The 27,986-nt window shown below is 44.6% G+C and overlaps 1 protein-coding gene and 1 long non-coding RNA gene across 2 annotated transcripts in view; one reads left to right on the top strand and one right to left on the bottom strand.

Moving 5' to 3' along the window:
* The window catches only part of LOC121588054, a 65,256-nt gene extending 37,298 nt beyond the window's left edge, over positions 1 to 27,958 (top strand). Inside the window, exon 3 of the long non-coding RNA XR_006004147.1 lies at positions 27,187 to 27,958. This is a non-coding gene — a long non-coding RNA (uncharacterized LOC121588054). The remainder of the gene's footprint in view (positions 1 to 27,186) is intronic.
* LOC121588053 (homeobox protein Nkx-2.4-like) lies at positions 23 to 27,193 on the bottom strand. The gene is made up of 7 exons (XM_041905575.1): positions 26,033 to 27,193; positions 24,873 to 25,114; positions 18,073 to 18,227; positions 13,789 to 13,884; positions 2,328 to 2,414; positions 1,803 to 1,914; positions 23 to 1,547 (listed from the first exon to the last, which is right to left on the bottom strand). Exons 1-7 carry the CDS (start codon positions 26,329 to 26,331, stop codon positions 1,222 to 1,224), a joined length of 1,317 nt encoding a protein of 438 aa, XP_041761509.1. The 5' UTR covers positions 26,332 to 27,193; the 3' UTR covers positions 23 to 1,221.
* Positions 27,959 to 27,986: the final 28 nt, after the last annotated feature.

Genomic DNA, 27,986 nt, shown 5'->3' on the forward strand with positions numbered 1-27,986 from the left:
GAAGTGTATCTAAGCTTTTGTGTTTTGTGTAATTTACTTGATAAATTCCGGAGATAGGTACACGTGGAACATGATCTTCTTTGCATGGTTTTTTCTTCTCTCTCCCTTAATATAAAGCTAAACCGTTCAACTTGTATAAAAATCAATGACCGGAGCCTGATTCAGCAAATCAGAATAAAACAAATGCAGCCCAATTGCCACACTTTCCAGGGGGAAACATACCTTACATTACCATGTCGAACTGAATGATCAAATTCATGCGTTTTCGTAAGAGAAAACCACTTTGATAAGGACATGCTTCAACTGAACAATCTTAAGCCAAATTTGATTAGTTTGCATGTTCGCTACCCTCTACTTACTTCGACCATATTGCTGTCGTTATGATCCCCTTTCCTTCTAATTTCCACACAAAGTACCTAGCCTCCCCACTCCTCCCATGACATGGGCATGCGATTGCTGGTTTTATATTAAAGTCTTCTGGTTGCTATTAAAACAAATCTATACGTATAATACACAAAATGGGTTCGATCGTGACGTGACAAACGATCGTGCTACAATTCCTTTACACCACCGGTCCAAGCTTACTCGGTTATCTACTTGCTGCCCTGATCCTGACACTTGCACCGCCTCGAGTTTGAGTTAGCTACAATCGCGCTACTGACGTTATCCAGTTCCGTTTGTTTTGATTTGTGTGAAGACTGCCTGTAAAATGATTACCGTACTTATTCAAACTAATTTCCTTGCAGCGAAAAAGGCTAAAAAGATGCTCCGCGTCTGTCATACTACAGTAAGAATTTTAACAAAACAGTTGAAGAGGGAACAAAGTAGTGATTGTACTGCTGGTACATTTTGCGGGCTATATACAGGTATGTTTAACCCGGTTCAACAGACCGTTAAAGGGAACTCACTCCGACGCCCTTCTTGCTGCGCGAAGCACTCAGTCAGCATCACAAAATACACGCACACACACAAACAACGTAAACGCATAGCCCGAGCACTCTAAATTCGCCATGGAAAAAAGGAAAAAATGCGCCCAGAGGCACACACCGCTTGGACGATTGGCAAAGGGAAACAAACAGCCCGTTTTGTCCTACGGCAAACCAGCCCGTGGCAATGTTTATCTAAAAACAAAGCTTTTTGCTAAAACTAAACGCAACTAACACCGGCCTCTTAACAGATCACACCCGCCGACCGGTCGGCACGGAACCGGGCCCACTAATATTACCAGGCGCGCGTCTGCAGCGGCAGGTAGCCGCCGCACTGCTGCTGGTGGCTGTTCGTCATGAAGTTGTTCTGGTTGCGGTAAGCCATCGCCAGGCTGTTCGACATGAGCGCATTATTGCACGGCTGCTGCAGCATCTGGTGTTGGTGGGCCGCCGCCCCATTGTACGACGACAGCAGTGCGGCCGTCGCCGTATCGGGCGAGTGGGCGTTCGAGTCGTTCAGCAGCACGATGCTGCCGACACTGGCTGGACCGCCGCTACCGTTGCTGGTGCCCGAGCTGCCTCCGCCGGCACTGCTGCTACCGTTCGAGCCGGGTCCACTCGCTCCACTGCCGTTAGAGCCCCCGCCGGACCCACCGGTCGATCCTGCCCCACTCCCACCTACGGTCGACTGCTGTTGATGCGTGTGTTGCTGCTGCTGCTGCTGATGGTGCTGTGCTGGATGCTGCCCATGCTGGGACGGATGCTGGCCATGCTGCTGGTGCTGCTGCTGCTGTTGATGGTGCTGCTGCTGAACAGCGGCAGCGGCGGCGGCCGCCGCTGCAGCAGCTGCGGCAGCTGCAGCACTGCTCCCGCTACTGCCGCCGCTACCGTTGTTGTTGTTGTTGGCGCTCGCGTTCGAACCGCCGGAGCAGGGTTTGCCATCTTTAACTAGTACTGGTACGGCCACACGTCGTGGTGAGCTGGCTGACTGGGATGAAAAACAAACCGCGCATTAGTCGGACGAAGCGGTGCGGGGGACGTTCCCGGGGGCAGCAGTGGCGGCATCATGCCGACCAGCATCGTGGCACCGGGCCCGTAGTGCGCCCCCGGAAGCAGCTCGTCCGGCTCCGGCTCGAGCAGCTCGTGGTCCGACACGCGAAGCTGTTCATGGTGCGCTTGCTGTTGCTGCTGCTGCTGCTGGTGGTGGTGCTGGTGCGGTTGCTGGTGTTCGTGCGGGGCTTGAGGCAAATCGGTCGGTGTGGTGCTGGATTCCGCCAGAATGGTCATGGCACTGGCAGCGGCAGCAGCAGCCCCACCAGCACCAGCAGCAGACGCGCCGGAACCAGTGGAAACAGTTCGACCGATCGTACGCACGGGGTGGTGCTGAGCACGATTACTAACCTGATTATGTTGGTTCTGCTCCGCCATTGCCTTTTCCTTAGCCTGCCGCTTGCACTTGTATCGATGGTTTTGAAACCAAATTTTGACCTGAAAAAAAGTACAATGGTAAAGAAAACCCGTTGAGAATTTCTGCTACTGCACTCGGGCTTCAATCGTAAGACAAAGGGTCTATTGTGTTGCACAAAAATCGTTTGGCTATTTTAAACAAATCTTATTGTCGTCTCTGTGAGTCTATGAGAAATCAGATATTCTTTACGGCTTTCAACGATGTTTGCTAGCGGAGGAGTGTATACTTGACACGCAAGAAATTTAACGCATCTTAGCGTTTGAGACGGTTTGTTATTTCCTTCTCCTTCGTGGTGGCTCAAGCGATGCGGTAGGTTTTCTAGCCGATCACACGTCCCAGTAGGCATGGGAGTAAAAAAAAAAGAACCATCAGCGGAACAACACGCTCGTTGCCGTTCGTAGCATAGATGAGACGCGATTTAAACCGTCGTGACCAAGCCGCAAAGCGTTAGAAACTTGTCGTTTAAGGATAGGGTAATATGATTTAATATCACCGCAACACAGCGCAGGAAGTTGCTGCGAATGCGGATGCAGGAAGTACGTTCGTGAGCAAATCTTCCCGGCAACGACAGTCGGTGGTCTGATGCCACACACATTCTTCAAAGAGTGTGCGGTCTCCATCCCCAAACCTTGCAATTTGACCTCCGCCGGCTGCAAGAAGCCAGAAAGCACCCATCGTTAAGGGGACCATTTCTGCGCAGGCTAGATCGCGCGATTTTTTGCCTTGCCTTCCTGCATGGGCGTTAGCTCGCCGCTTTGATGATAGTTTGTGCTTCTGCATGCTGCGTGTGCTCCCGTCGGATGGCACGTCTCATGTGTGTGTGTGTGTGTGTGTGTGTGTGTGTGTGTGTGTGTGTGTGTGTGTGTGTGTGTGTGTGTGTGTGTGTGTGTGTGTGTGTGTGTGTGTGTGTGTGTGTGTGTGTGTGTGTGTGTGTGTGTGTGTGTGTGCGCCCTAAAGTGTGTTGAGTAAAATTACACATAAGAGTGCACTGGGCTTTGCCACTGAGGACCCTTGTGCTAAAGACCCCGAAATAAGTGATGCAGTTTTACACTGCGATACACACACAGGACGTTCGGGGTGGAAGGGTTGTGGGGTTACAAATTAGTCTCGATTTGAGAGGAATTGCGTAACGGTTCTATGGACAAGGATCCTGTGTGCTAGGTAGATTTTCAGTTTTTCCACTATTTTTTTAATCTGGAAAATTTAAACATTCTTTGTAAAGCTTTGTAGTATCAGACGAATTGTACTTGTGGAAACTGTAATTCATATTTTTTTGGATAATGTCAACTTTTAATTTGAATATATCACATGTTTGCTTCGGTAAAGTTTGTTTGATACTTTTGTTCTTAAGATATGAAATATGATACGATACTTTTGTTGGGAATAAACATTCAACGTTCTTGACCGCGCGGCTGCACGAGGTGAAATATTGAAAAAAGCGAAATGAACTATTTCACAGGTAACATATCTGCCGGATAACGCATTACAGCAACCAGCTGATGTGCAATGTAAACAAATAGCGTGTACAAAATTGCAACTAAATCCAATAAATAGCTTCAATATCAAGTATTTCGTCAATTTCCAGTCAAACATTCTACAGTTCTTCCAATTAGGGAATGTTCTGCTTAAAAAGATATTCCTTTGAAGTGAATTTCAAAAGCGGATGTTGCATCTCCACCAACCCTTTAGCTGTATCTGTCATATATTTCACCTCGTGTAGCCGCGCGGTGACCAATGTAATTGGATCCATCCCTTCTGCCTAAATTACTAGTCATTACTAGATGCATTGGTTCTTGCGTTTTTTTATTTGCTGGACATTAAATCACTCGGTCTGTAAAATTTACCATTCCGTTAGGAATTTCAAGTTGGCTACCTAGATATTAATTTGACCCCAAATCGGTGTTACTAACATGACCAAACGAAGATAGGGGGTTGTTCACTGTCGCGATCGTTGGCATAAATTATTCAATATTAAGAATAATAAGTATAAAGATTCAGAATTATTAGAGAAAAAAATGGTTTAAAGGATTCATGATTTTTGAATCTTGCTTTATATAATTCATCCCTTATTGCATTCATTTTCTTGATTTGAATATTCATATTCAATGTAAAAAATAATACAATATCTTCTTTGTTCCCATCTTCACATTTCCCTTCATTTGAAACATTTAGCCCCTAATGAAATGTACAATGTGTTAGCGGTGCAATTGCATTACCTATTAGTAACAAAACAGAAGCTCCATTGCCATCATACATGCTAACCCAATGGACGAACGGCATGCAAAGAAAACACCTGAAATGCATCTACTGACCGCACTACATACTGCACTACTACATCTTTCCTATTCGGTGTCTGGATTACAGGCTGCAGTGCTGCTTAGCTAGCCGGAACCGTACCGGCAAAGTTTAGCATCGTCGAGAGATTCTTTTGTTGCGCTGAAAAGGCTGCAAGTATTGCCGCGGGGAAAAAGTACGCCACACCGTTAGGCAAAGAACCTACTGGATGCAGTCGCAACACGTGCTCGTCAACGTGTAAACATTCATTTAGTATTCTCTTTGAGTAAATAAAAAAAACTACCTACCATCGAAAGAAACGTAACACTACATGGGACTGACCGACTTGCCGCAGTAAAGCATTTGCCAATGCACTAAGAAAAAGGCTTTCCCCCACACATAGATACTTTTCTTTGCATAATCAAACATTAACCATGGACGTTGAGCTTGTGTTGGTATATTTTCGCGTGTAAACCCGTGAAAAGGTGGAGGAAATTGGAAAAGTGACTGATAAAGGGCCACGGTGCACGGTGAAGCGTGAAGCAAAATCGCCCTGTTGAGATTAGGTACATTTGGGCGATTTGCTGGCCTTCTATCAAAGTAACCATTGTGCTATTATGCGATCGAGGAGCGTTTTTTTTTTTTGCTCAAGGGTCAAACCTTTCGGCTTGATGCATAGAAGACAACATTGGTGGAGGCTGTACCATGATGGCCTATACCACCACCGGCCGATGAATAGTGTGTGCTGCATTTAACACACGCGTAAGCATAGAAAACTGCAGGCATGCAGGCAGCCAGCCACTTTCTTGGTTTTTAATTACGAGCAAAATCAACCACTACATTCAACCAATTCATCCTCGCGAACGTCGTGACGGCGGGCTGTTCGGTAAAGGAATAGGAGAGCGCTTTTTGTCCGTTTCAGAGCACTGGCCTCGGACGTGCGGGAGGCGAGAATGTGTCTATTTTAGTGCCTAGCCAACGATAGGATATCCTAAGGCTTTGCATGTGTGTGTGTGTGTATGTGTAAATGGAAAAAGCGAGAACAACAACCGTGTGCTGACGGTGCTGTATGCAAACAGCTTCGTCAATTCAATCCCTTCCCGAAGTGGTTGAGATGTCTGCCTGTTCGCTTCACTACCGCAAGGGACGAAATCGGGACAGAAGCTTTTCTGCGCAAGATGAGTGTAATATTATCTCATCAGCAGCTTTCTCGTGCCGCAATTAGTAGCGTAATCAAGCAGCACCCGCGCATCGCGTCCCTGCCAAGCCATGTGGACTTGGTTGGTATGACGCTGGCAGTGAAAATTCTCGGACAGAAAGAAAAGGACACTCGAATGAAGGCAAACACTACACATACTTGCGCACCCTCCGACGGCCTATCCATCAGCGGGTGTGAGGTAGCTTTTTTTCGCAATTTTGTAAAAACCCATCCTTCATTCATTCAGGGTGCGCAGCGTAGTAGCGCATGAACCTATTATAGCAACGACCAGCCGTGGGAATGTGCGCCAAGAGGGGCAACGTGTGAGGTGCCCTTTTCCTTTTGCACACACACAAACACACACACACATACACCCAAACACACACACACACGCGGGAGAAAACGTTGATTATGCCAGCTATTGTGGAATGCTCGGAACTCTAGTGAAAGGTATGGGAAGCCATCTCACTCAATTAAATTTCGCTGCATTTGTTTCAGAGATTGCTTTCATTTGCAAAAAAACAATATCTAATTGCGTGTGTGTGTGTATCTCGATTTTCAAACAAGAAGTTGTGCTGTGTGTATGCTCGAATTGCTGTGCTTTGCTACAAGCTAGAGCCATTCTGGCTTGCGCACGCTAAATGAATGTAGCATAATTTGTATCTGTTTGTAACATCGTAATTAAATAAGTAGAGAGATGCTATGCTCTCTTCTCACCTGTCCGCCTCGGCAGAACAATTAGCCAAATGGTGCAGCAAATGTATAGTTCCCCCCGGCGTACAGCGAGACGGGTAAACGACTAAAGAGGATTGCAATGACATTTTATTATAAAACGCATACATTTTTAATTGGATTCTATGGATGTGGGAATAAATGAACAAAATGCATTCATTTTGTAAAATCTCTGCTTCTCGACTCTTAATTATGCAACGCATGCGGCGGTGTGGAGCTGAATAATTATGTTATTACTAATTTTCAAATAACTGTTACCCTCCTGTCCGGGAAATACTTAACGAAGTAGCCCATGTTTTTACGAGTTTTTTTTTATTTACCCACATATTATGGTGTTTTGTGTCTGTTCAGTGCTAGCTTTTGATTTAGCTGAAAGGCGATTCGCTAACCCTCTGCACGTACCATTATGCGCGCTCAACCGTGCTTGCAACCGAGAAAAATGATCCTATCAGCGGATCGTTTTCATCGCTTTTAATGATTCCCATTGATGATCATAATCTATATCGAAGCACTTGCTAATTAGGGTAGGGTAGGGTGTAAGCTGCGTGGGAAGCGATGCGTCTACTTCTAGCCATACAGGATGGAACCAGACCGGAAGTGGAAGGAAGGAAGGAAGAATCTGAGAAGGTTCACGCATTCGCTCGGACTGCGGGTTACGGGTGGCCGAACGATGTAGATACTGGGTACCTGACCAGCAACCGCAGGCACCCTGGGCACGGTCTGTTTATTTTAGATTCAACCGCTACGCCGCATCACTCATCACCTCCATTGGGTAGACCTGTGAGCACGCTATCCTTGAACTCCTTCGGTTTTTGCCTAGGTTGGGCAAGGGATTAAAAAGGTAGCAATATTTGCGGAACAACTGGCGTGAAGGGAGGATGCAGAAATAGTCGGGGTTTTTTTCGACGAATCATCCCAAATTCCTTACCCCGCCCGTGTGTGGAACATTTCTGTTCGCCAAGTTGTAGTTGGTGGGTGCGAAAACATTGAAAGTTCGTGTTAAAAAAAAGCTCCCAGCGCAACGTCTCAATCATCGGATGGAAGAGATTAGGCAAATTTATGAAAAATATAAAACAGAAAAGGCAAAAATAACAATTACAAAGCTTTGCGTTAATCAGTCACATCCGGAATGATGCCGATTCGTGTTCGAACGATGATGCGAGCAAAGAGGGAAAAGGGGTTTCCCCTTGGGCAGAGGAAGGATATCCGTAGCGTTTTGCAGCATTCGCGCAAATAGTCGAACTCGAAGGAGCAAAAATAACACGCAAACAAACATGCCCGTGCAGGGTTAATCTCCTTTCGAAAGAATGGAATGAAGACGATGTTCCACGGATGGAAATTCCATGGATAGCTTGATCAATGAAGCAACCCACCGGAACAGAGGAAAGGGTTGTAAGTTAAAGGGAATTTCTCGTAGCAAGCAACCAATACATTCCGATGTGGTTAAGTGTAAATAAACGCGTGCAAGTTATTTTATGAGCTTTTAAAAGATGTTGATTGGAACATGTCAGTTGAGTTAGTTTGGTTTTTGGAGATTTAAAACAAAGGTGATGTAAAACTTTTGTTTATATCTTGTATGAAATATTAGCAAAAAATAAAACTAATTAATCTTGATGTAAAATTAATGGTAAAGTTAAAACAGACGTTCATTGTTAAAGGAATTTGCACATACCAGTATACCAATAACAATCAAAACCAAATACAATGGAACATCTTCGAGCAATTAGTAATCAAGCAATTAATGACCAGTAATAATACTTACAAGTTCATACTTGTTTTAACAAATCAAGCTTAGTATATGATTTTAGTTAGGAAATTCTGTTGGCACATTTTTTTCAAAAAATTTCATAATTAAAAAATGTCATGACAAATGCACTGCAAGACAACCATTTTTCCGTCGGGTTCCGTCGGGGCCACGCAACCCGTGTGTCTCTGTTACTCTCATGTACCGGTTGACAGTGATTTTACATTCATCATTTTTCGTTATTATTTTTGCACTGTGTTCCTGTGCCCCATCTGCCCGCCGTGTTTTGGACTCTCGAATCCATCCAATAGGACGCCGTTTGCAGTCGCTTTCCAAATCCGTTCCATTACCACCGCCTCATCCGGCAATTGTATTGTATTTAAGGTTACCTTTCCAAACAACGAGCTGCTGCTTTACCTTGTCCGTAGCGCAATGCATCACATCACAGCCACGCTAAATAAGTATGTATGTCTAACACAGGGACGCTCGGAGTACGAGACAAATGAAAAAAAGGAAAGAGAGAAAAAAAACTGCAAGCTTGAACCTAAATCCGTAGGGTCATGATTACCAGATGTTTAAGTGAAGCCCCGAACGCGTCAAGCACCTCCGGCTGAACCTTGACGGCTCGAGAGGTTTGTGGAATCGCAAACTTTAGTGCGTTTGTATGTGCGCGTACACTGCTGTTACGAAACCCGCCGGAAAACGGGGAACGGTTTATATTCAGGGCGAGTACGGGCATCAACAACAACAACCGCAACAACAACGACGACGACAGCACCATTCCAAGTCCGAGTGTGGAAAGAGTGAAAAAAAAAGAATAATAAAGAATAAAACGTAATGCGCACGAAGAAAATAAGAAGCGAATCCACTTGAACTGCTTTCAAACCACTTCACCGCACGCTGGCTTAGCGTTCGATTTCGTCCTGATTTTCCTCCTGATCCTGATGGGGAGCGAACTGCAGCCCAGCCATATCCGCATCTGCCCTCGATCGATAATAAACCGCACGCAAATATTATGTTCACGTCCGGAACAGCGCTATACTGCATGGTGGCCACCACTGCTACTGCATTCGTTGTAGTTTGAGCAGGGGAAACAGGGAGAGCCAGCGGCAGAACATGCGCGGCGGGAGAACAAAATGGATTCTTCCCCATTTGCCAATTCGCAACATATTGTTGTCGATAAACAACGTCCCAGCATCATGCATCTGATTGTGCCATTAATCGTTTTTGTGGCAGAATGGATTTATTTTTAAAGCTGTCTCCAAGCTAACGCTGCGGATGCGTATCTAAACGTCTACAGGCGATCAACCATCCTTTTATGTGTTTTCAAAACATAATAATCGCAACAATTGGCGTTTCAATTATGAGTGTTGCGGCGGGGCATTGTTTTTTAAATGAAAAATGGATTGATTGATTATTGTATTGCATTATCACTTTCCCTATCTCTGCCTACTACAACAAAAAACAACAACATGGCTTCTCCTTTCTAACATTCTTCTCCTATACCTTTCAAATTTTTCTTCCCTATCCGATCATCTTATCCGGTGTAATGTTTATTGTTACAGCGTGCCAAATCTGCTCTGCCAGCGTGGTTACCATCGAGCTTCTACCCATGTTTACGTACGCTAATCCAAGGACTCTTTTGCATGGCAAGACACGCTGCGCGACTGCCGGGGATTGAGAATTTCCGAACCAGCTTCCGGCGGTACCGAATGACTTTTGACACTTGCCCCTAGGCGGATGAAAATTTCCCACCCGGAAAATCCCATTCTGAAATTCCCATTTCTAAGGAATGGTTTGTTTTTACTTGTGATGTTTTGCTTTTGTATGGGCTCTGCTGGAAACCTGATTGCAGATTATGCTTTGCGGGGTTAATCTTTTACTGAACGTTTACCATACCGTTGCTGAACAATGACTGCGTTTTGATAAATTTCATTGCCAGAAAAGATTGTCAATGATAACAATTTAAAATCTAGGATAACAAGTTTGATCTAGGGTAGTAAATTGATACAATTCTCGGCGTTTTATCTGGATTTTGTATTCAAAGATCATGCATATAGCTTAATTGATTTAAATCGCAAGAATTGAAGATGCAGAATTGAGAACGATTAAAAATGATTGTAGATATTTATCCGCCAAATTGAAGATAACTTAAGCCACTATCAATATTAATTAGCATTAAGTATAGAGTAAATCACGTATCCGTATTCTAATCTAACCTAAGCACGGTATTGAACGATTGTAGCAAGAACGTGTGGTATTGCAAAACGTACGAATGATTTTTCGATTTTATCGTCGACAACGATTTAGATTTTTGATGATGATTTGATGATGATTTTATCGTCGGTGCGTTTTTCAGTTGAATCTCTCTTTCACGATACAATTTATGCGATCTAACTGTACACGAAAAAGGAAAGGAGAGAATTTGAGTGAAAGAGGCAAAGCCAATTTTCATAAACTGCAAACATCGATTGGCACTCCGGAGTACCGGTAGTCACACATTTATTCTATTTTTTGTCGACATTCATTCACCACTTGAACGATACATCAAGCACCGCAGCCATCGCACGCTGCCTGAAGCGCCCAATAAAAAGATAATAGAGCCGACCTCGAACGCCCAGAATTTGACACCCAAATGTCCAGTTCCGGTTTCAAAGCAGACGCACATACGCAAGGCTACGAGATTGGATCGTTTGGAGCTTGGGTAGAATTCGCTTGCTTTGTTAATGCCCTTTTTTACGCTTGTGCGCAGTGTCGCATGTCATGGCGTTAGTGTGCTGGTGTGCCAGCTCCCCAGTAGCTCCAAAAGTGACGTTTTAGTATCGGAACAGACAATTTCGGCTTCCATTACTCTCTATCTCTCTCTTTCTCTCTCTCTCTCTCTCTCTCTCTCTCTCTCTCTCTCTTTCTCTATCCCTCTCTCTCTCCCTCTCTCTTAACTTTCTCTTTCCTTTTCCATGCTATGAATGCGTGTACTTTCGGGGAAATTATTTTTTGCAAAGAGCGCTCCTGCCTCGGTCGAGGTGAGAAGCCGGACGCCATCTACTACAATGACACACTTGACGCTTGTGCTCCCACATCACCTCGGCGCATTTCCGCTCGCCGGCTGCTTCGATTTCAATTGACAGTCTCGTTTGTCAAATTGAATTTCTAAAACGAAGTGTCACTTGAACCGTTAATCAAAAGTGACATCGTCAGAAAAGGGAAGAGCGGCGATTCAATTCGAAACGGAACGCGTGTATATGCGTGTGTGTTTGTTTGCCAAAAGCAGGCAAGTACATGTGGATGTGTCTGCACATGAATTTGGAGCAGCAGAGGCAATACAAAGCAAGAGCTTTTTTAGAGCATTATAGATATTCCAACCCCAAAACATAAGCCCATTTCGTAGCCGTGGAGCGATTGAGCGATGCAATGGATGACATTTATGCATTCAAACAAGTCTTTACATGGAAAACGTTGTGCCAGTTTTCCATTTTAACACCGCGCGCTAGCCGTACCCACGAGTCCAATGTGGCGCGAGTTTTATGTGCAGCTAAAAACCCTCTCCACAGCGAGGATCACAGTTGGCGAGAAGCATCGGATGAGTGGTATCAGTCCCAATAATAGCACGAAACCCCCGAAAATGTATCTTTATCGAGTGAACGGGTGAGTGCGAAAGCTGCTCTAAATTTATGGTACATATAATACAAAAAACCCATCAGGTGCTATAATCCTTTCCACTTCAGATTACATTGGAAAAAGACACCTTTTTTAACGGTCGGGTGTACCATGCCACTCGTGGACTCGTGCTCAACGAAACCGTCTTACAGAGTGGCTCTTTTGTGATGAGATTTAAGTTCAGTTTCAAAGCTGACCCAAGCTGATGTTGTTTTTATAACAAATTATCAATCTTGAATATTAGCTGTGCGCATCGTCTAGCGACGGCTTTCGTCGCTTCTCGAAAACTGCACAGCGTAAAGTTACGTTTTTTTTTATTTTGTGCACCCACTCAGCGGGTTGTTTCTGATCCGATCTGCAAGAGCAAGCAATACAACAACAATTTCTCCTTTGCTGGTTAGGGTTTTTTTTAATGCGAAAAAGGGACCTGTGGCCAATTTTTTGTAGCCTCGCTTGGATTTTCTCGCATATTGTTCATCGATTCCACAGGAGATCCTTTCCGCTCGCATCCCGTCGGTAATCTGATTAATGTGCTGTTATGTTTTGTTGTACCACTGCAGGGCACATACTTGAAAATACGTGCACAATGTTCAGAAGAAAAAGGATAAAATGTATTTTTTTCCACCGAATCTACACACTACCAAGTGATGCGGTGGGACTCATGCTGAGATGTTTGTTGGGAGGGAGATGGTTCTATTGTTGGTAGGCGATTGGCCTAAAAACCATATTACGCTGGATTTGGTAGGTCTGTGGTAGCAATGGGAAAGGGATTTTTGCGCCTACAACAATAACAATGAGTGTGATGTAATATAAAATGATAATGAACAGAAAGACGTCGTAGGAACGATTTTTCCTTTTTAGAATTGGGTTAAATTAAGATTGCCGTTGATAATAATAAATGTGCACTTGGGTAGTGGGCCTATTTTGCTATTCTTCCGACCTAATTTGGTAATTACCGATGAATGTGTTTATTTGACAACCACGAGAAATATGCCGCGAAACGAATTATTCCAAACACAATACTGCCCCCGATGGTACTGATTCAGAACGACTTTTCACACATCTTCTTCATAGCGCCCCGGCTCGAAACTCACTCGAAATTTCCGCGGACCGTATTATTTCGCCCGGCGCACGTGAACGACGTGCCCGGGCACAAGGGGCGCGCGGGTTTGTTTGTATGCACGCTTCCAGGACGCGGTGTGCGTTCGATTGCGAAAGGGCAAACAGATGCAAACGGCAGCCAGGAAGCGATTAGAATCGATTAACCCACCGTCCAAACAAACTGTCACCGGCAGGAAGTACCGGGCGACAGCATCCAATATAAAACCAACCGGAACGGAATTCGGTGGCTGTCATAATCGCACGGACTATTAAGAATCAGGTCCCTTCGGTACGCGCACGCACGCACGCACGCACGCCCAAAGGAAACATTTTTCTATCCCCCACGCGCGCGTGTGCTGTGCTGTGCTGTGTCGAAGCTTTTGGGTTGTTGCTCTGTTCGCCAAGGGGATAACTGTCAAATTCAAACGGGCAACGGGGTTTTCTTATCCCTGCTGTTGGAAAAATAAATGACAAGTAGGCGCCTGGACGCGCACACACTGTCAACGACACGCGCATCGAATTGGATGGGCATATTCGTATTGGATGGAATTGTTTATTTTTACACTCACACGACCGCTTGGTATTTATTGTGATAAGTGTGAAAATAAAAACACTGCCCGACAGACTGTTGTCCACAGTCGCGTTCTCCCTGATAACGTTGATGCAATGCTCTCCGGGTGCTGCTTACCTGGGTTGGTGTGAGATGTATTAAGCTGGCTAGGTGTTCACGTTCCGGGGCGGATAGGTATTTCTGCTGCTTAAATCTTCGCTCAAGCTCGTAGACCTAGAAGCGCAGAAAAAGTGGTTAGAATTAATTATCGTTCTTCTGAAGGCTACCCGTTTCATCTTAATAATGAACAATGAAGTAATCTTTGTGATCGTTAGCTTAAATGTGCTTCGGCGAAAAGTGTAACCTCGTTTTATGTCTTATCTTTGATTAACCTTATCTGATTACTTTAGCATTTTATAATTGCTTATCGCTGCTCAAGACGAAAATTGTGCGCTGCAACAAATTTCGATATGATGCCAGAATATGAACCGGATTCGTTCAAATAATCTCCGCGTTTGAATACATGCAATGATTGAATTGAATGAACATAATAGTTCTAAATTTATATCCAATCTGTCGTTAAACTAACCGCTGTAGAAGCAATTCGTTATGATTCAGATTATGATAGATTGTTTGTTTTATGCTTTAGACCTATTAATTGATAACTTAATTGTTAATCTCAATTATTCTTTCCCAAGCCCCCTACCTATGGCTATTCGTTACAGTTTTAAGGTTAATCAAAATTCACATAAACTTTACAACCTCGTTGCCAAACATAATCCGAAAAACAATTAAAAAAATGAAACAACGCGTAAGGCAAATAGTATTCAATTACATTTAGTGCAGCTTTCAAGCAGCCGCACGCACAGCATGAAGGCTACGAAACGCTTCTTCCCACTTGACCTTCTTCATCAAACGCGGGTAGCATTCATCTGGCTGAAATTGCATTTCGACAAACCAAACAACGGAAAACGAGCTGATCTCCCACTCTCTCTCTCTCTCTGCTCGGTATTATTTCTCCTTTTTTCTACAGTAGCACACAGGGTACGGGTAGTCCCTTTAATGGTCCCCGGGCACGCACGCCCAACCAGGACTCCAAATCAAACTTGCCGGGTAGGATGCCCCCAGCTCCTCCGACCCAGAGCAGTCAGTGCGGTTAAAGTGCCTAGAAATTCTCCCGTGTGCTTCTCTCGTACAATGTACATCTTGGTCGAGCAAATATTTGCCCTTTCGGTAGGCAACGGCCGGGCAACGAACATGAAACATGCATAAAAGTATTGACAAACAACAGCATGCCGCTGCTGCTGGTGCTGCTGCGGCGCACGGTTTGGAGCAAAACGACAGAAGCCGAACCGATATACTGGTAGCATAAAACGGGATACTTCCTAGGACCGTGACCGATAGGACAACGTTATGATAATCCCTTTTCCCTTTCACTCAACAGCCTCCCTTTCTTCGTCCTACAGCGTGGCCGCTTAAGTCGTTGATTGTTTTGTAGTTAATCGTACTCGTTTTTATTCCAAAGGGAATTACAAAACGATCTCACCATCGAAGAAGGCCACGCAAATGGTACACGAATGCAAGATAGCAAAGTAAGGATGAAATTTTGGTAAAACCTAGCAACGAGTTACTAATCGTCTCGGTTCCGGAGATTTCATCACCAAGCGACAAACCCCCTGCATCACCAAATCAGACAGACAGACAGTACAGACCGCTGCAGTGAGAAAGTTAATCAAATATTGAAACGAACTCAAGCTAGAAAACGAGACCATGGGGTTAAGCTGGGTTCCATTGGGACGATTATTCTATCTTACCCCTTGTGCAGCGTCAGCAAAATTATTATCCATTGAATAATGAAGCTAAAGTTGTTGATTTTCTCTAATCCACCCACTAAGCGCGCAAGGAACCGTTTTGTCGAGTTTTATTGCAGACACAGCCAGCCCACAGTCTCCCCAGCTAAACGATTCAAGTGGCAAAATATTGACAAATCGATCACGACCCACGACGTTGTGACGTTATGCTATGTTGTTGTGCCTAAAAATGGGTGATTATTTAACATATTTCCAGTTACACGGACGGCCGGGGGCTGATGCTGGATCTGTACGTGGAAGCGGAGCAGAAACAACACAGAAAGGCAGCGGAGGGGAAACGGATGGCAAAACAGGTTGACGATGGGAGTGAGTCCTGTGGCGTACTTTCGGTGACAACCACTTAAAATTAAAACTGAAGTAAATATTTGAACCACGGGCCGTGCTTCGACGCATTTTGCTTGCCGCTACCTAATTCCCCCCCCCCCCCTCCGTCTGATCGGTGTGTTTTGACATCTTTGTTTTTCGTCAGTGGGCTACCGATCCGGGTGCCAGACAGTCCGGGTCAGATAAACTGGCAAACTTTTCGGCTTCAAAGCATGTTTGGATTTGGCTGCTTGTTGACAGTTGTTGAAAGCGCTTGTTCGACGGCACGTCCGCCTAGTACGTTGTCGAGTGGTTTTGATCGTGATCATACTCGACCTTGAAATCTTCAGATTGAGGTTTTTGTTGTAGTTTTTCGATATTGGCGTTTGTTTTTTAATTCATCCTTTAATTCATTCAATACTCTGCTGCAAAACGGTTCTCGCAATAATTAACGGGGATGAAATGGTTTGAAAACGTTGTTCATCATACATCATCATACAAAGCATTAGAACGAGTATTTTTGGCAAATAAATGGGACGGAAACATACATATTTCGCTCTGCTTCGCACAGTCCAATAAAAAAAGCAATTTAATAGCAATAAAACAGCGAAATGAACAAACTGCAAATTGTACTATAAAATTTATTACTTTTCTACACCCATTTCTTTTCATCACACCGCAGTTGGAGAAGAAAAACTCATTACAATAATTATTTGCACTGGAAGAAAAATAATTCTTCCCCATTAACAGTGCACACCAGTGTACGGTTGGCATGGACTCGGGTCACAAAACTTTGACTTTCTGCATGCTGTGGCAGCCGAGGTTTGCTGGTCAGCTCGAGCTCATCCGCCCCCCCCCCCTCCTCCATTCCTCCCCCTCTACTTCCCATTCAACCAGTTGGCTGCAGGCCGTTCTTAAACTCTAAACAAAAATCTAAGTAAAATATTTGACCGCCCGCTGACTGCCATTTATATTTGTGTAAGCGCACAAGAGAAAGAAAAGCGTGCAACACACGATGCACAGGGAAAACGGGATTGGAAATAACTACAACCCCGGTAGCGCACGCGGGAGCAGCAAAGTCGAAGGCAGTTCGCTCCTTGCTCGGCGGGATGGAACGGTTTGCTCCGGAGGCGAAAGGAGGCCGGTGTGCGAGGAGAAGGTGCAGGTTAAGAATGCTGCTGCTGTTACGTTTTATATAAACACAATGTTAGATCCCTGGTGGACTGGCGGGCTGGCGTGACGGGAAGGAAAAACCGTCCGCCAGGAATATCTATTTACAAAGCACTTGAAATGAAATGCCAAGTTTCATCAGCAAACTAATATAGGAAGAGACCGGTAGCAAACCGGTGGTCGCAGTCAGTGGAGTCCCGTTTTGCCCCCAGACGCACACACACACCCAATCACACATACACGGTAGCCGAATGTGACGACAATGGGATCGACAGACCTGCAGGGACTGACTCAACTTTGCTCTGTGGGTGTGTGTGTGTGTAAGTGGTGCGTGGATGGCACCAACACTACAAAAGGCGGATGTTGTCTACTAACGGGCAGGATGGGTGTTTGGCTGACTTCTTCCGATTTGCCCAAGGTATTGTGTCCTGGAAGTGTTCATTCTTACAGGCTTTGCTAACTGCATACCCCATGTGTCTGGTTAGTTGTAGGTCGTCAACTGTCAAAGCCTAGGTAGCTTTCTCACGCAATGTGTTTGACATGCCCACACAATAAAGATATCGATCTGGGGACAAGGATAACATTGTAAATACAAAAAATACCGACTCAGTGAAGAATTTTTACATCAATATATTGCTCCTTTTCATGACCGATCTTGTTAACAGTTAAAAAAGGAATTGATTTTTTACCGTACATACCACCATTCGATCGATTGCTGAGCGATTCCATTAAACATCGCCATGCACAAACCCTCGTTAGTTTCATAATCACCTGCCATCACGTTGCGACACGGATGTAAATAGTGACGCACCATGTAGAGGCGGTATGCGAAAGCATTTTCTGTTGCGATCATTAGCAAATGTCTGGCACTGTGGTGCAGGCGCTGTTTTTCTTTCGGTTCAGCTTAATCTACGTAATAGCTAGCGTAAACTACGTAATGCAACGGTAGCTAACAAGAGATCGACGACGACAACGACGACAACATTCGATCTGCAATTCCTTACGCGAGATCATCCGTGATCAAGGTCGTGTATGATTGCATTGCGGGTAGGGGCCACACACATACACGTTTACTCACCTGGGCCTGTGTGAAGAGTACGCGCCGCTTTCGTCGCTGGGCAAGCGGGAACTGCATCGGTTTGGTGTCGGACACGCTGCACGCTGCCAGGCTGCCCATGTTGGACATGGCGTGGCCCATCGTACCGCCAGCCGAGCCTCCCATCAATCGGGATACTGAAACGATAGTGACAGAGAAGAATGAGATTTTTTCAAATAGAAATTTCAAATAGAGTTTCGCTTTCGATTATGTACATTCCCCGCAATTCAGGAAATCCTTGTTTTAGTATAGCTTAAATCTATTGTTTTATTTAAAACAAATATATCAATATAAATAATTCAGTGATTTATCATCAATCTTGCATAATATGGCAAAACTGCTCACGACTAGGATCTTTGCGGGATCATTTGCATAATAGTGTGATTCCAAGTGCTTGGCAAACGCGCTTGCATCCATTCAGAACAGTAAGGCAGCAACATGTAAGCGAACCAAGCTGACATCAAACCCCCGGAACGGAATGTATTGCCTACTCGCCAAGGAATGTGCTACATGGTGTGCTAGAAGGAACAAATCAATGCCCAAATTGAGCTGGGGGCGGGAAACGAACGAAGAATGGTTTGATCAATATTGATTTGCAGCACTGCACACATTAAAAACAGCGCGTGGCCAAAACTTATCCCCACTGAGCCCATCCGCTGCAAGATGGGAAGACAATCACAGCATTCTTAATGAGCCGATATCGTTTCGGTCATTCTCACTCAGTGTCAGCACAGTCAGCACCTTCTCCAATTACCAGCCCATCCAGCATCATTATACGGAGAGCAAAACCTAAAACAACTACCCAAAGACGTTTCCATTCCATTCTGCCGCGTGCTTTCTTCTTGCATTGGCCCCCTTTTCATCCAAATGCCAAATTCAAATCCTCTCTAGCGAACACACACGAGCGATTAGTTTAAGTAGCTTCATGGCTCACGTTCTACCATCGGTGGTGGAAAAGGATACACGAGCTGGACGTAAAAAGAAAAGGCTCCAAACCACAACTATTCCCAGAGCGGGTTTAGGGAAAACCTATTCAAACATTTCTTCCGGAGCATTCAGGCCTGCATTGTCCTGTGGGCCGATATGGTCGGATTTAATCACCACAAAAGGCACGCCAGCAAAGGCACGCTAAGGCTCAGGCGATGGAAAGGCTCATGTTTCATGTGTATGTACCGAAACACCGAAATCACACCAACTAATGGACCTTTTTCTTAAGGAAATTAGCTGAAAATTTGACTTCCTAATGTTGAGTACCAAGTATGGTGTGGCTTTTGTGAGAGCAGGACGCATGTGTGTGTGTAAATTTTCCCCGCGAACAAGAAACCAGAGGAAAAAGCAAAGGATCGGTAATGCAATCGGATACGATCCACCTCGGCAAGTGTGGGCTTTTGTGACTGGCTTTCACCTTCACGTGGGGTTTGTGTGCTTACGTACGTGTGTGTGTACGTCGAGTGCTTCGCTCTGTATCGCTTTCCTTCCCTCATACAGTACAGTAACAAGAGCATCCCGGTGTCAACACCATCAACACTTTCTTGAGGCAATAAAATTCTCCAATTTCAGGTCAACATTCTTCCGCATTTTCCTCAGTCTCGTGGTATGTACCCTCAACTATGTAGTGGTGGGGGTGGCGGTGGCAATGATTCGGCGATAAGTGTGATTTTTTTTTCTTTACATTCGTTTGGAACAATAGAGGGATGATTTTGCTTTTTCCTACACGCCACACGGACTGCAAATGATCCTCGTAATCACGTCAGAATAGGGTTTTATTATGCACGAATCACGATGATGAGGGCCAGTCTCGTGATACAGTCGTTAACTGATACGACTTAACAACACGCCCGTCATGGGTTCAAGCCCTGAATAGACCGTTCCCCCATACGTAGGACTGACTATCCTGCTTTAGTTAATAAAAATAACGTCATTGAAAGCCAAGTCCACTAGTGTGTGGTAAAGGCAGGCCTTGACCGATATCGGTTATTATGCCAAAGAAGAAGAAGAAGAAGAAGAATACAGTGATGATTAGAGCACTCGTTAATTTAAGTTTATATCGTATGGTTGGTAATGGTGCTTCTTAAAAGACAATACATTTTCATAGGACTGGTTTACAGTTTATATAAAGAAAAAATTACGCAGCCGTCGCGACACCTTTAAGAGCGCCGGTTTAAATGCTAATGCTTTCATCAGTTCCTAATTGCTCCTGCGCTACAGCAGGGGTCTCCAAACTACGGCCCGCAGGCCGCATGCGGCCCTCAAGAGCTTATAATGCAGCTTATAATGCGGCTCACGATGACTTTGTCAGAGTTAATATAAATATTACGTTATTATGACTTTTTCAAATAAAAATGTATTTTTTACTTTTCTTAGACAAAATCAAGCTTTAGTAATACGAAACTGTACAAATATCGTTAATATTTTGTTATAAAAACGAGATTTAAACGTTCCCTCATCAGTAAAGGTAGCGTCAAATGGCTCTCAATATAGTTATTTTTGAAGCAATGCGGTCCGCGAGCTGAAAAGTTTGGAGGCCTCTGCTCTAAAGTGATAGTCGAATAGTCTTGAATTTTCGATAAATATCCTTGTCATAAAACTCCCACCGTGCGTAGAGCATCGATTATTATAAGATTCTAGGAGGTTGAGATAGGGGGTTTCCCAGTGTAGTCGTCAACTGGTACGACTTAATAACATGTCCGGCATGGGTTTAAGCGTTATATGGACCGTCCTCCCGTTGCAACTAACTAACTATCCGGATGCGTGGTATTTCATTCTCTCATATTTCATTGAATGTAATAACATCCACGCAAACATCCTTCAGTAATAAATAAAAATATAAACTTAATTGCAAATAATATATAACTGAAGATGATAAGCGATTGATTGGATTACTCATAACAGGTAACAATATTCATATTCACTGCGCACAAACCAATCAATATCATACGACAACACCGAACGAGGGATGTCAAATGTCGTCGGCTTCCTTTTACATCCCATCGATACCGTTTTCAATTCCCCATTAAGCACGTGTGTAAACGCCAAACATTCCTGCCAGCAAATATCGATTACTTTTCAATTTTCGTCCATAAATCCCTTGACCATGAGGGATTGATCTGGGCGCTTGTGAGACTCGAAAAGCCATCCCCGCGAGCCAATAACATTTGCCATCCTGATCAAACACTGTCCCGGCTCTACCTGTCTTAGCGACAATCCGCTTACCTTTGCACCCAAACTTCTCACACTACGTGCCAATCTACGAAACGATCTGCTAAAAATCCACCTGCAAGCAGGCCACGTTCAGCGCAAAAAATAAGAGGGAATTTACAGAGCACGATGCCATCACGAAGAATGTAATCCTATTTTCTAGTGCTGATGACCTCTCGTTTTCTGTCTTGTTTCTACAGTGGTGGCTAGGTGTGATCGATAGAAACGACCAGGCGCAGGTAAGACAAGAATAATCCATTCAAAAACGGGCACGATGTTAGTTTCATATTGTGCAGCTTCAATGGTTTGTGTATAAAAAAGCTCCAATCAAAATCACGTAAAACTCACACTAGTGTACGAAGAACGAACGATGAAGAGGGGATTGATCAGTACTGTGGGGATTTTCTCCTACCGGACAAACAAGGCTATGACAGCATATCACCTTTTGTGATGCTAGTACGCCCTAGTTCAATATGCAAAAGGACACAGGAATAGACTAGCCCCGGTTCACGTCCGGACACTCGAATGTAGAACTTGTGACATGGGCGGTGAATGTGTCGAACGATTTTCCCCTGTCAGCATCCGTTATTATTCAACCAATTTGCACCCGCAGCAAAGAGATCAGGGTTCCCATTAGTTTTTCCTCCCATCGCTCGTACGACCGTTTGGTCGGCCACAAACACAATCAGACCCTCATCTTTTCTGGTGGCGCACATTCATTCAACCGCAACCAGAAGCAGACGATGATGCGAACGCCGCCGCCCCTAACGAAACCACTTCAAAGCGGGTTGCACTTAATCGAAAATTTATTGTTTCCATTTTCCGGTTTCCCCGGGCTCCGGGAGGGATCTGCGTGTTTTTCCACCCAGTCCGAGGGCTCCGGGAATCAAAGCCATTACGGCCTTCCTTCGTACACGCATAATTTCATTCCGGTAATAAACTGTCATCCGAGCGACCGAGAAGGCTGGCGGACAGAACGAGATGAGAAGAGTATCCGTGTGGTGTGGTACTAGGGTATACGGAAAAAAGTACGCCTCCTCTCGGATTCAATTTGTGCAGAGTTTTTTTTCGTTCTCTTTTCCAAACAAAAAAAAAAAACCAACGGGAAAATGGTTCAGAATCTGATTCGCCTCCGGGCAGCTAGGAAATTGATCACTTCCGTCTGAGGTTGCTGCTTTTGTTATGGCAATACGTGTAAGTATCCTGGTATACACCCTTCAGCACACTATCGCAGGATCTGGAGCAAGGGAGATATCGGTGGCCATTGTTCGGCGTGAAACAACGCGTGAAATAACAACACCCGCACACGCCAGCGCTCCGCATACGGTCGACCATTGCTACTGGGTCTTCCTCAGAAGTGAAACACAGATGGAAGTGATGTTTGAATTGATAAGTTCAGTGGTGTTTTTCTCAATTTATTCTGAGCATTTCAATGTAGTTCATGGTAATATGTAGTTTCTTGCAATGTTGCAATCAATCCAATAATGTTGCTGGTAAGACGCTCGCTATGATTAACACAAAACTGTTAAAACATAGTTCAAATCTCTCTTTGTTGAGGGGGAGTGTGGTTCTTATTGAACGACGACACTCTTCCAGAAACTGTTCAATCAATCCCTTTATTTCACGTCTGTCTCCCGTACTGGGGCTGTCCCTAGTTTAGCTGTCCTGTACATAGCAAAGCGCCCAAAACACTAACGCCCCTCGCCCTATTATGCTGTACCGCATCATCCAATAATTATTATTCTAACCCAAAAATCTAATTTTCACTTCACGCACCCTTCATTTCCTCTACGTTTACACTACTACGTATCCTCTCCTTGTAGCCGCCGCAGACTCGCCCCATACATCTCACTTTAACGCCGACTGAATGATCCATGGTCGCATAATTGTGCGGCAAATTGGTTGTCAAAATATTGCCTCAACAAGCCATATCCAAGAAGGCGGGGAAAAAATTCACTTGTTGGGATGGAGGAGTCTTGTCCAAAGTGAAACCAGCTAAGGGATACGAAGGAGGTGGGGCAGGAATATGCTAGGAACAACCCCGGGGCACTGTGCTGGTCGAGCGTTTAAATGGGGCTCTCTGGCAGGGCTACTTTGATTAGTTTCAGCTGCGACGCTGCTACGTGTGAGCCGGGTAATTCGGTAATTCGATAGTGGTGGATGAGGATGAGGTGACTTTACTTGCTCGTTCTCTGTGTGTGCGTGTGTCTGCCTGTGAGAGGGGTGTGGTTTTCGAATGGAAACGTTGCACGCGCGGTATATCCCACAGCTTTTGTGGTGATGATATTGTGCGGTTATATAAATCAATCAACCTGTTACCATATTTGGGGTACTACAATAGAGCAATTACGTGTACATGTGCGTGTGCCATGATCGTGCTTTTAGTTCTGTGCTACTTTCGCGTACATGATCAAGCATTTTGGTCATGGATGGTGTCAATGAACACTATTAAAGATTTATAACATCCACTTGGTTTAATTAATCAAAATATATCTAAAAAATAGTGATCAATGTCACAGAAAAAATATAAATAATTTAAACAAACCCATATTCCTTTCCTTAGTGTCTGCTCTGTCTGCTTTCAAATGCAACAATAAAAAATAGCAGACACACAAACTAACTGCAGTAAAATGCAGTTGCAGCGCCGCAGATGGTAAGCGATCAACAAAGACAAAAAAACAAGCCAGCTATGGCAAAACTCGAATGTGCCAGCGTCAATCAACAACCCCCTCCCCCAAAAGCATCACGGTTGATTGTTGTCAGTTTTATTTTCCTTTTCGTCGATTACTCTTTTGCACACATACACACACACACACACACACACAATCTCGCACACAACATGACGGGCACGGACACACACATTCTCCTGCACTACAAACAGTGAGCGGTCTTCCACAATGTTTGCACCACCCTTGGAGTTTCAGCCAAATCCAATCTCACCGGCTCGTTATGCACCGAATGTGCAGCGAATGTGCACCACGATGCACTCACTACCAATCCCCGCAGTTGCCTGGGGATGTGAAACTTGGCCCACCTGCATTCGCTTCGTCAGTTACCGTTTTGTCAACATGGCCCACCGTGCTAAGGTCTGTTTACGCTTGCAAAACGATGCAGTCCGCAATATCGATTGCGGCAGATCCCGGGAACCGGAGGCGAGGAAGGTGTTTGGTTAAATACAGTTAAAATGCACATATTTTGAGTTGAAATTGCACACGGCCATCGTCGTTACCGAGGAGTGGATTAAATCCATTTAAAACTCCATCGTTTGCAGAAGAGTTTTTGTTTTACAAATGTGAAGAGAGAGAGAGAGAGAGAGAGAGAGTGTGCTGTGAGTTCGAGGGCTATGGGCGTGCGGTGTGCGGTGTGTCGTACAAACGATCAACTTTAAAATTTCGTATGCACGCCACTTTCTCGTATCTTTGGCATCGTAAATGTTTCGTGCGGAGATTGTACAGGTAGAGGTGATCCTGTGATACGTTATACTAAACACATTTTTTTATGCGAGAAACATTCACAGTAAAACCAGTTGCTGCAGAAAGTTTTGGTAGTAACTATAAAGGGAAGTTTAAGCAATGTTAACTTACTCGCAAAGCGTGGATCACTGGCGGTGGAGCCGTACCAACCGGCGGCAGCCGAGTTGCGCATATCGGTGTAGTGACCGGCCAGTGAAAGGTTGTCCGTCGGCGCACAGTAGCTCTGAACGCCGGGACTGTGGTACAGGGGACCCATTGCGTACGGGTTCGCCATGCTACTGCTGCCGGTCGTCGTGCTGCCGGTGGTCGTGTTAGGCCCAAGGGCACTCGGTGAATTAACGCTACTGCCGCCGCTGTAAAATAAAGGGAAAATGCGATTTTTGTATTTTTTTTCAAACCACTTTGTATTTGGATCTAACAGCAGTGGTTTATAGAAGCATGGATTGAAATTTAAATAATTTTACATTGTTTTGCAGATTGTTTTTTTTAATTAACTCCCATAGTAGTGCAATTGATGCAATCTACAATTGTGGTACAAATGACGAGCATACAAAAAACTCAATACAACGAAGTAATGGTTCATGGAATTTGTTGATTGCACAAACAATATTCATAGGAAGATTGTGTAAAGTTGTGTAAAGCAAACAGAAATTCATTTGAAATATGTTGTAAATTTTAAACAACTAAATATTATTTCAAATTACACACATGAATGTTTAAAGAGTTATGGGGCAACATATGCTTATTTACCACATTAGTATTTTTCACAGCCCATCGTATATCGTCAACAGAGTATTGGGCTACCGGTTTGTTTTATCAGTTGTCACACTTACTTTGCCCATGTTGATGTAGCATTGTTATGAGTTATAGCTAAAAACTAAACACGATCGTGCAATTTCTGTTAAAGACTGGAAGAAAGTTTGTCAACCGCATGATGCTAAGTGATTAGTCCAGTAAATGGTGCATTGACTATTGCCCTGATGCACGAACGGCTATGAAACACTCTTAAATCAATTGTAGTAAATAAATTACGTGAGTTATTACTTCGTACGATAATGATGAATTTTACGAGAAATGAACATGTGTCATTTGTGCTCAAGTGCTGATCATTTTGAGTTGAGTTGAGTTGATGATTGAAGTTTGAATCGTTCCTGCAGTATGATTTAAGCTGTAGATATTCCCAATCATTTAGGATGGTAGTGTAAGCCAATGTGTAACATTTTTAATTGTTAGGAGAAAAAAAACCCAAAGATCATGCAAAATGTGTTTACCTGTACGGTGAGGGTGGATTCGCAGTCAGTTCCAGCTTGCGGTACTCCTCGATTGGGCTCAGTATGTCGGTGACGCTAAACGGTGTCGAGTGGCTGTGGAGGGCCGAGTTGTGCTGCAGGTTCTGCAGATGCTGCAGGCTGGTCAGATGGTGATGATGGTGATGGTGGTGATGGTGGTTTGGCGCCTTGGGCGACAAGCTCATAACCAGATCGACACCATTCAGATCCGGTAACAGTCCATGCTCTTGCTCGGAATCGTCTGGATACACTCCAGAGACACTCGATAGCGTGGTGGACATGTACCCGAATTCGCTTGGAGCGCCCCGACCGACAGGATAAGAGAGAGGGAGATATTTGAGCCGCCGTCAACTGACCTTAGCACCGGCACACGTTTGTTTTATTTTATCTAGTTCCCCTGTGCGTCGATCGTAGTGTTTGCTTCTTGCTTACTGTGCACGCTTGCTACCACTGTTGTTTCATTGCGCTTAGCCGCGGGGGGTTTCACTAATTCTCTCACTAATTTTCACGTTTTGGTACAATCACACTCACTCTTCAAACAATATTTGACTCAAACTCACATTGTTTCTTTCCAACAACGATGATATCCAGAAGCAGCAACACTAAGCCTTGATTTATGTTTTAATCCAACAGTATCGAACGCTGACAAAATAATTCACCGATGTAGAAAATACTTCATTTAGCACAGACGTAAGACGTAATAACGCGTAAGATTTTCCTAACAGAGGAATGTTCCTTCACACATTCATAAATGCACACATCGATGCAAAGGGGGCAGGGAAAGTTTCGATGCTTATTTGCCAAAGGTAACCAGGGCAACCATTCGCCATAAATACCACTATGAAGAGGGCTTTTGTTTTCAATCACTAATCACTTCGTTAAAAGATCTTTTGATGATTCAAGCTAAGACTTTTCCGCATCCTTATCAAAATCTTTTTGTTCTTCTAATGTATCATACACTACGGGTGGAACTATCGGCACATCACACATTTCCGCAAAACCGTGTCAATCGCGACCGTTGGTTTGTTTGTATCTGCTTCTTATCTACGCCACTTCACACTTCTTCGCCTTTTCTTAATCGTTTTTTCCTCTTCCTCTTGTTTTTTTTTCTGCAACAATTTTTCTCTCTCGTATAGGCCCCCTCTCCTTTGAACCGTGCGGCCGAGGTACGAGCTGGTGGTCACTTTGCGTTCCGCGGTGTGTTTACACAAAATTAGACTCTTATCTCTCGACGACGCACTCTGGCCACTACTACTACACACTCTGGCGTACACGGGCCCGAGAAGCTACCGGGTAGCACCTAAAGGGAGTTTGCATCGATACGGGTACGGCGGTAGGAGAAAAAAAAGGACGCACCACTCGAGACGACGCACGGCGAGAATGTGTCCGTCAAAAGCGGCTGAAGAGGTCTGTCTGCCAGAAACGGAACGAACGTACTGCTGCCATTCGGTGCGATACAGCTTCCTTCATCCCTACTACAGCGGTTCCAACTGCACGCGTCACGGTGAGCGCTACGCTGCGTGTCTCATCGTGGTGAGAAGCGGTGAGAAATGTAGGCGGAGCTAGAATGCGATTGTGGCCGTGTTGCGATTGTGTAAGCGCGCTGTCGGTGCGGTACGGGCAAACGGGCGAAGCGGACGGTGGCAGCAGCACGCCCACTTTACAATCACCATTTTTTTACCGTTCGCCATCATCACCATCTGATTGGTTCTCGAGTGCTCTTGAAAGGCGTGTCTTTCATCGGAAAATTGTTATTGTGTTTTTTTACATCCTTTCTTTTCCGCGGGCAAGTGGTCGTGTGGGGAAGTAAGGGGGCGAAGGAATGGTATTTTTTTGTGCTGTATTGCCCGCTATTTGCTATTATAGTTTATATTATTCGCTCTTTACAGTCGCGCTCTTTGTCATCGTTCGTGCTCTCGTGAGGCACTTTTGCTCA

Source organism: Anopheles merus, chromosome 2R (assembly GCF_017562075.2).
Source record: "Anopheles merus strain MAF chromosome 2R, AmerM5.1, whole genome shotgun sequence".
NCBI classification, from domain to species: Eukaryota; Metazoa; Arthropoda; class Insecta; order Diptera; family Culicidae; genus Anopheles; species Anopheles merus.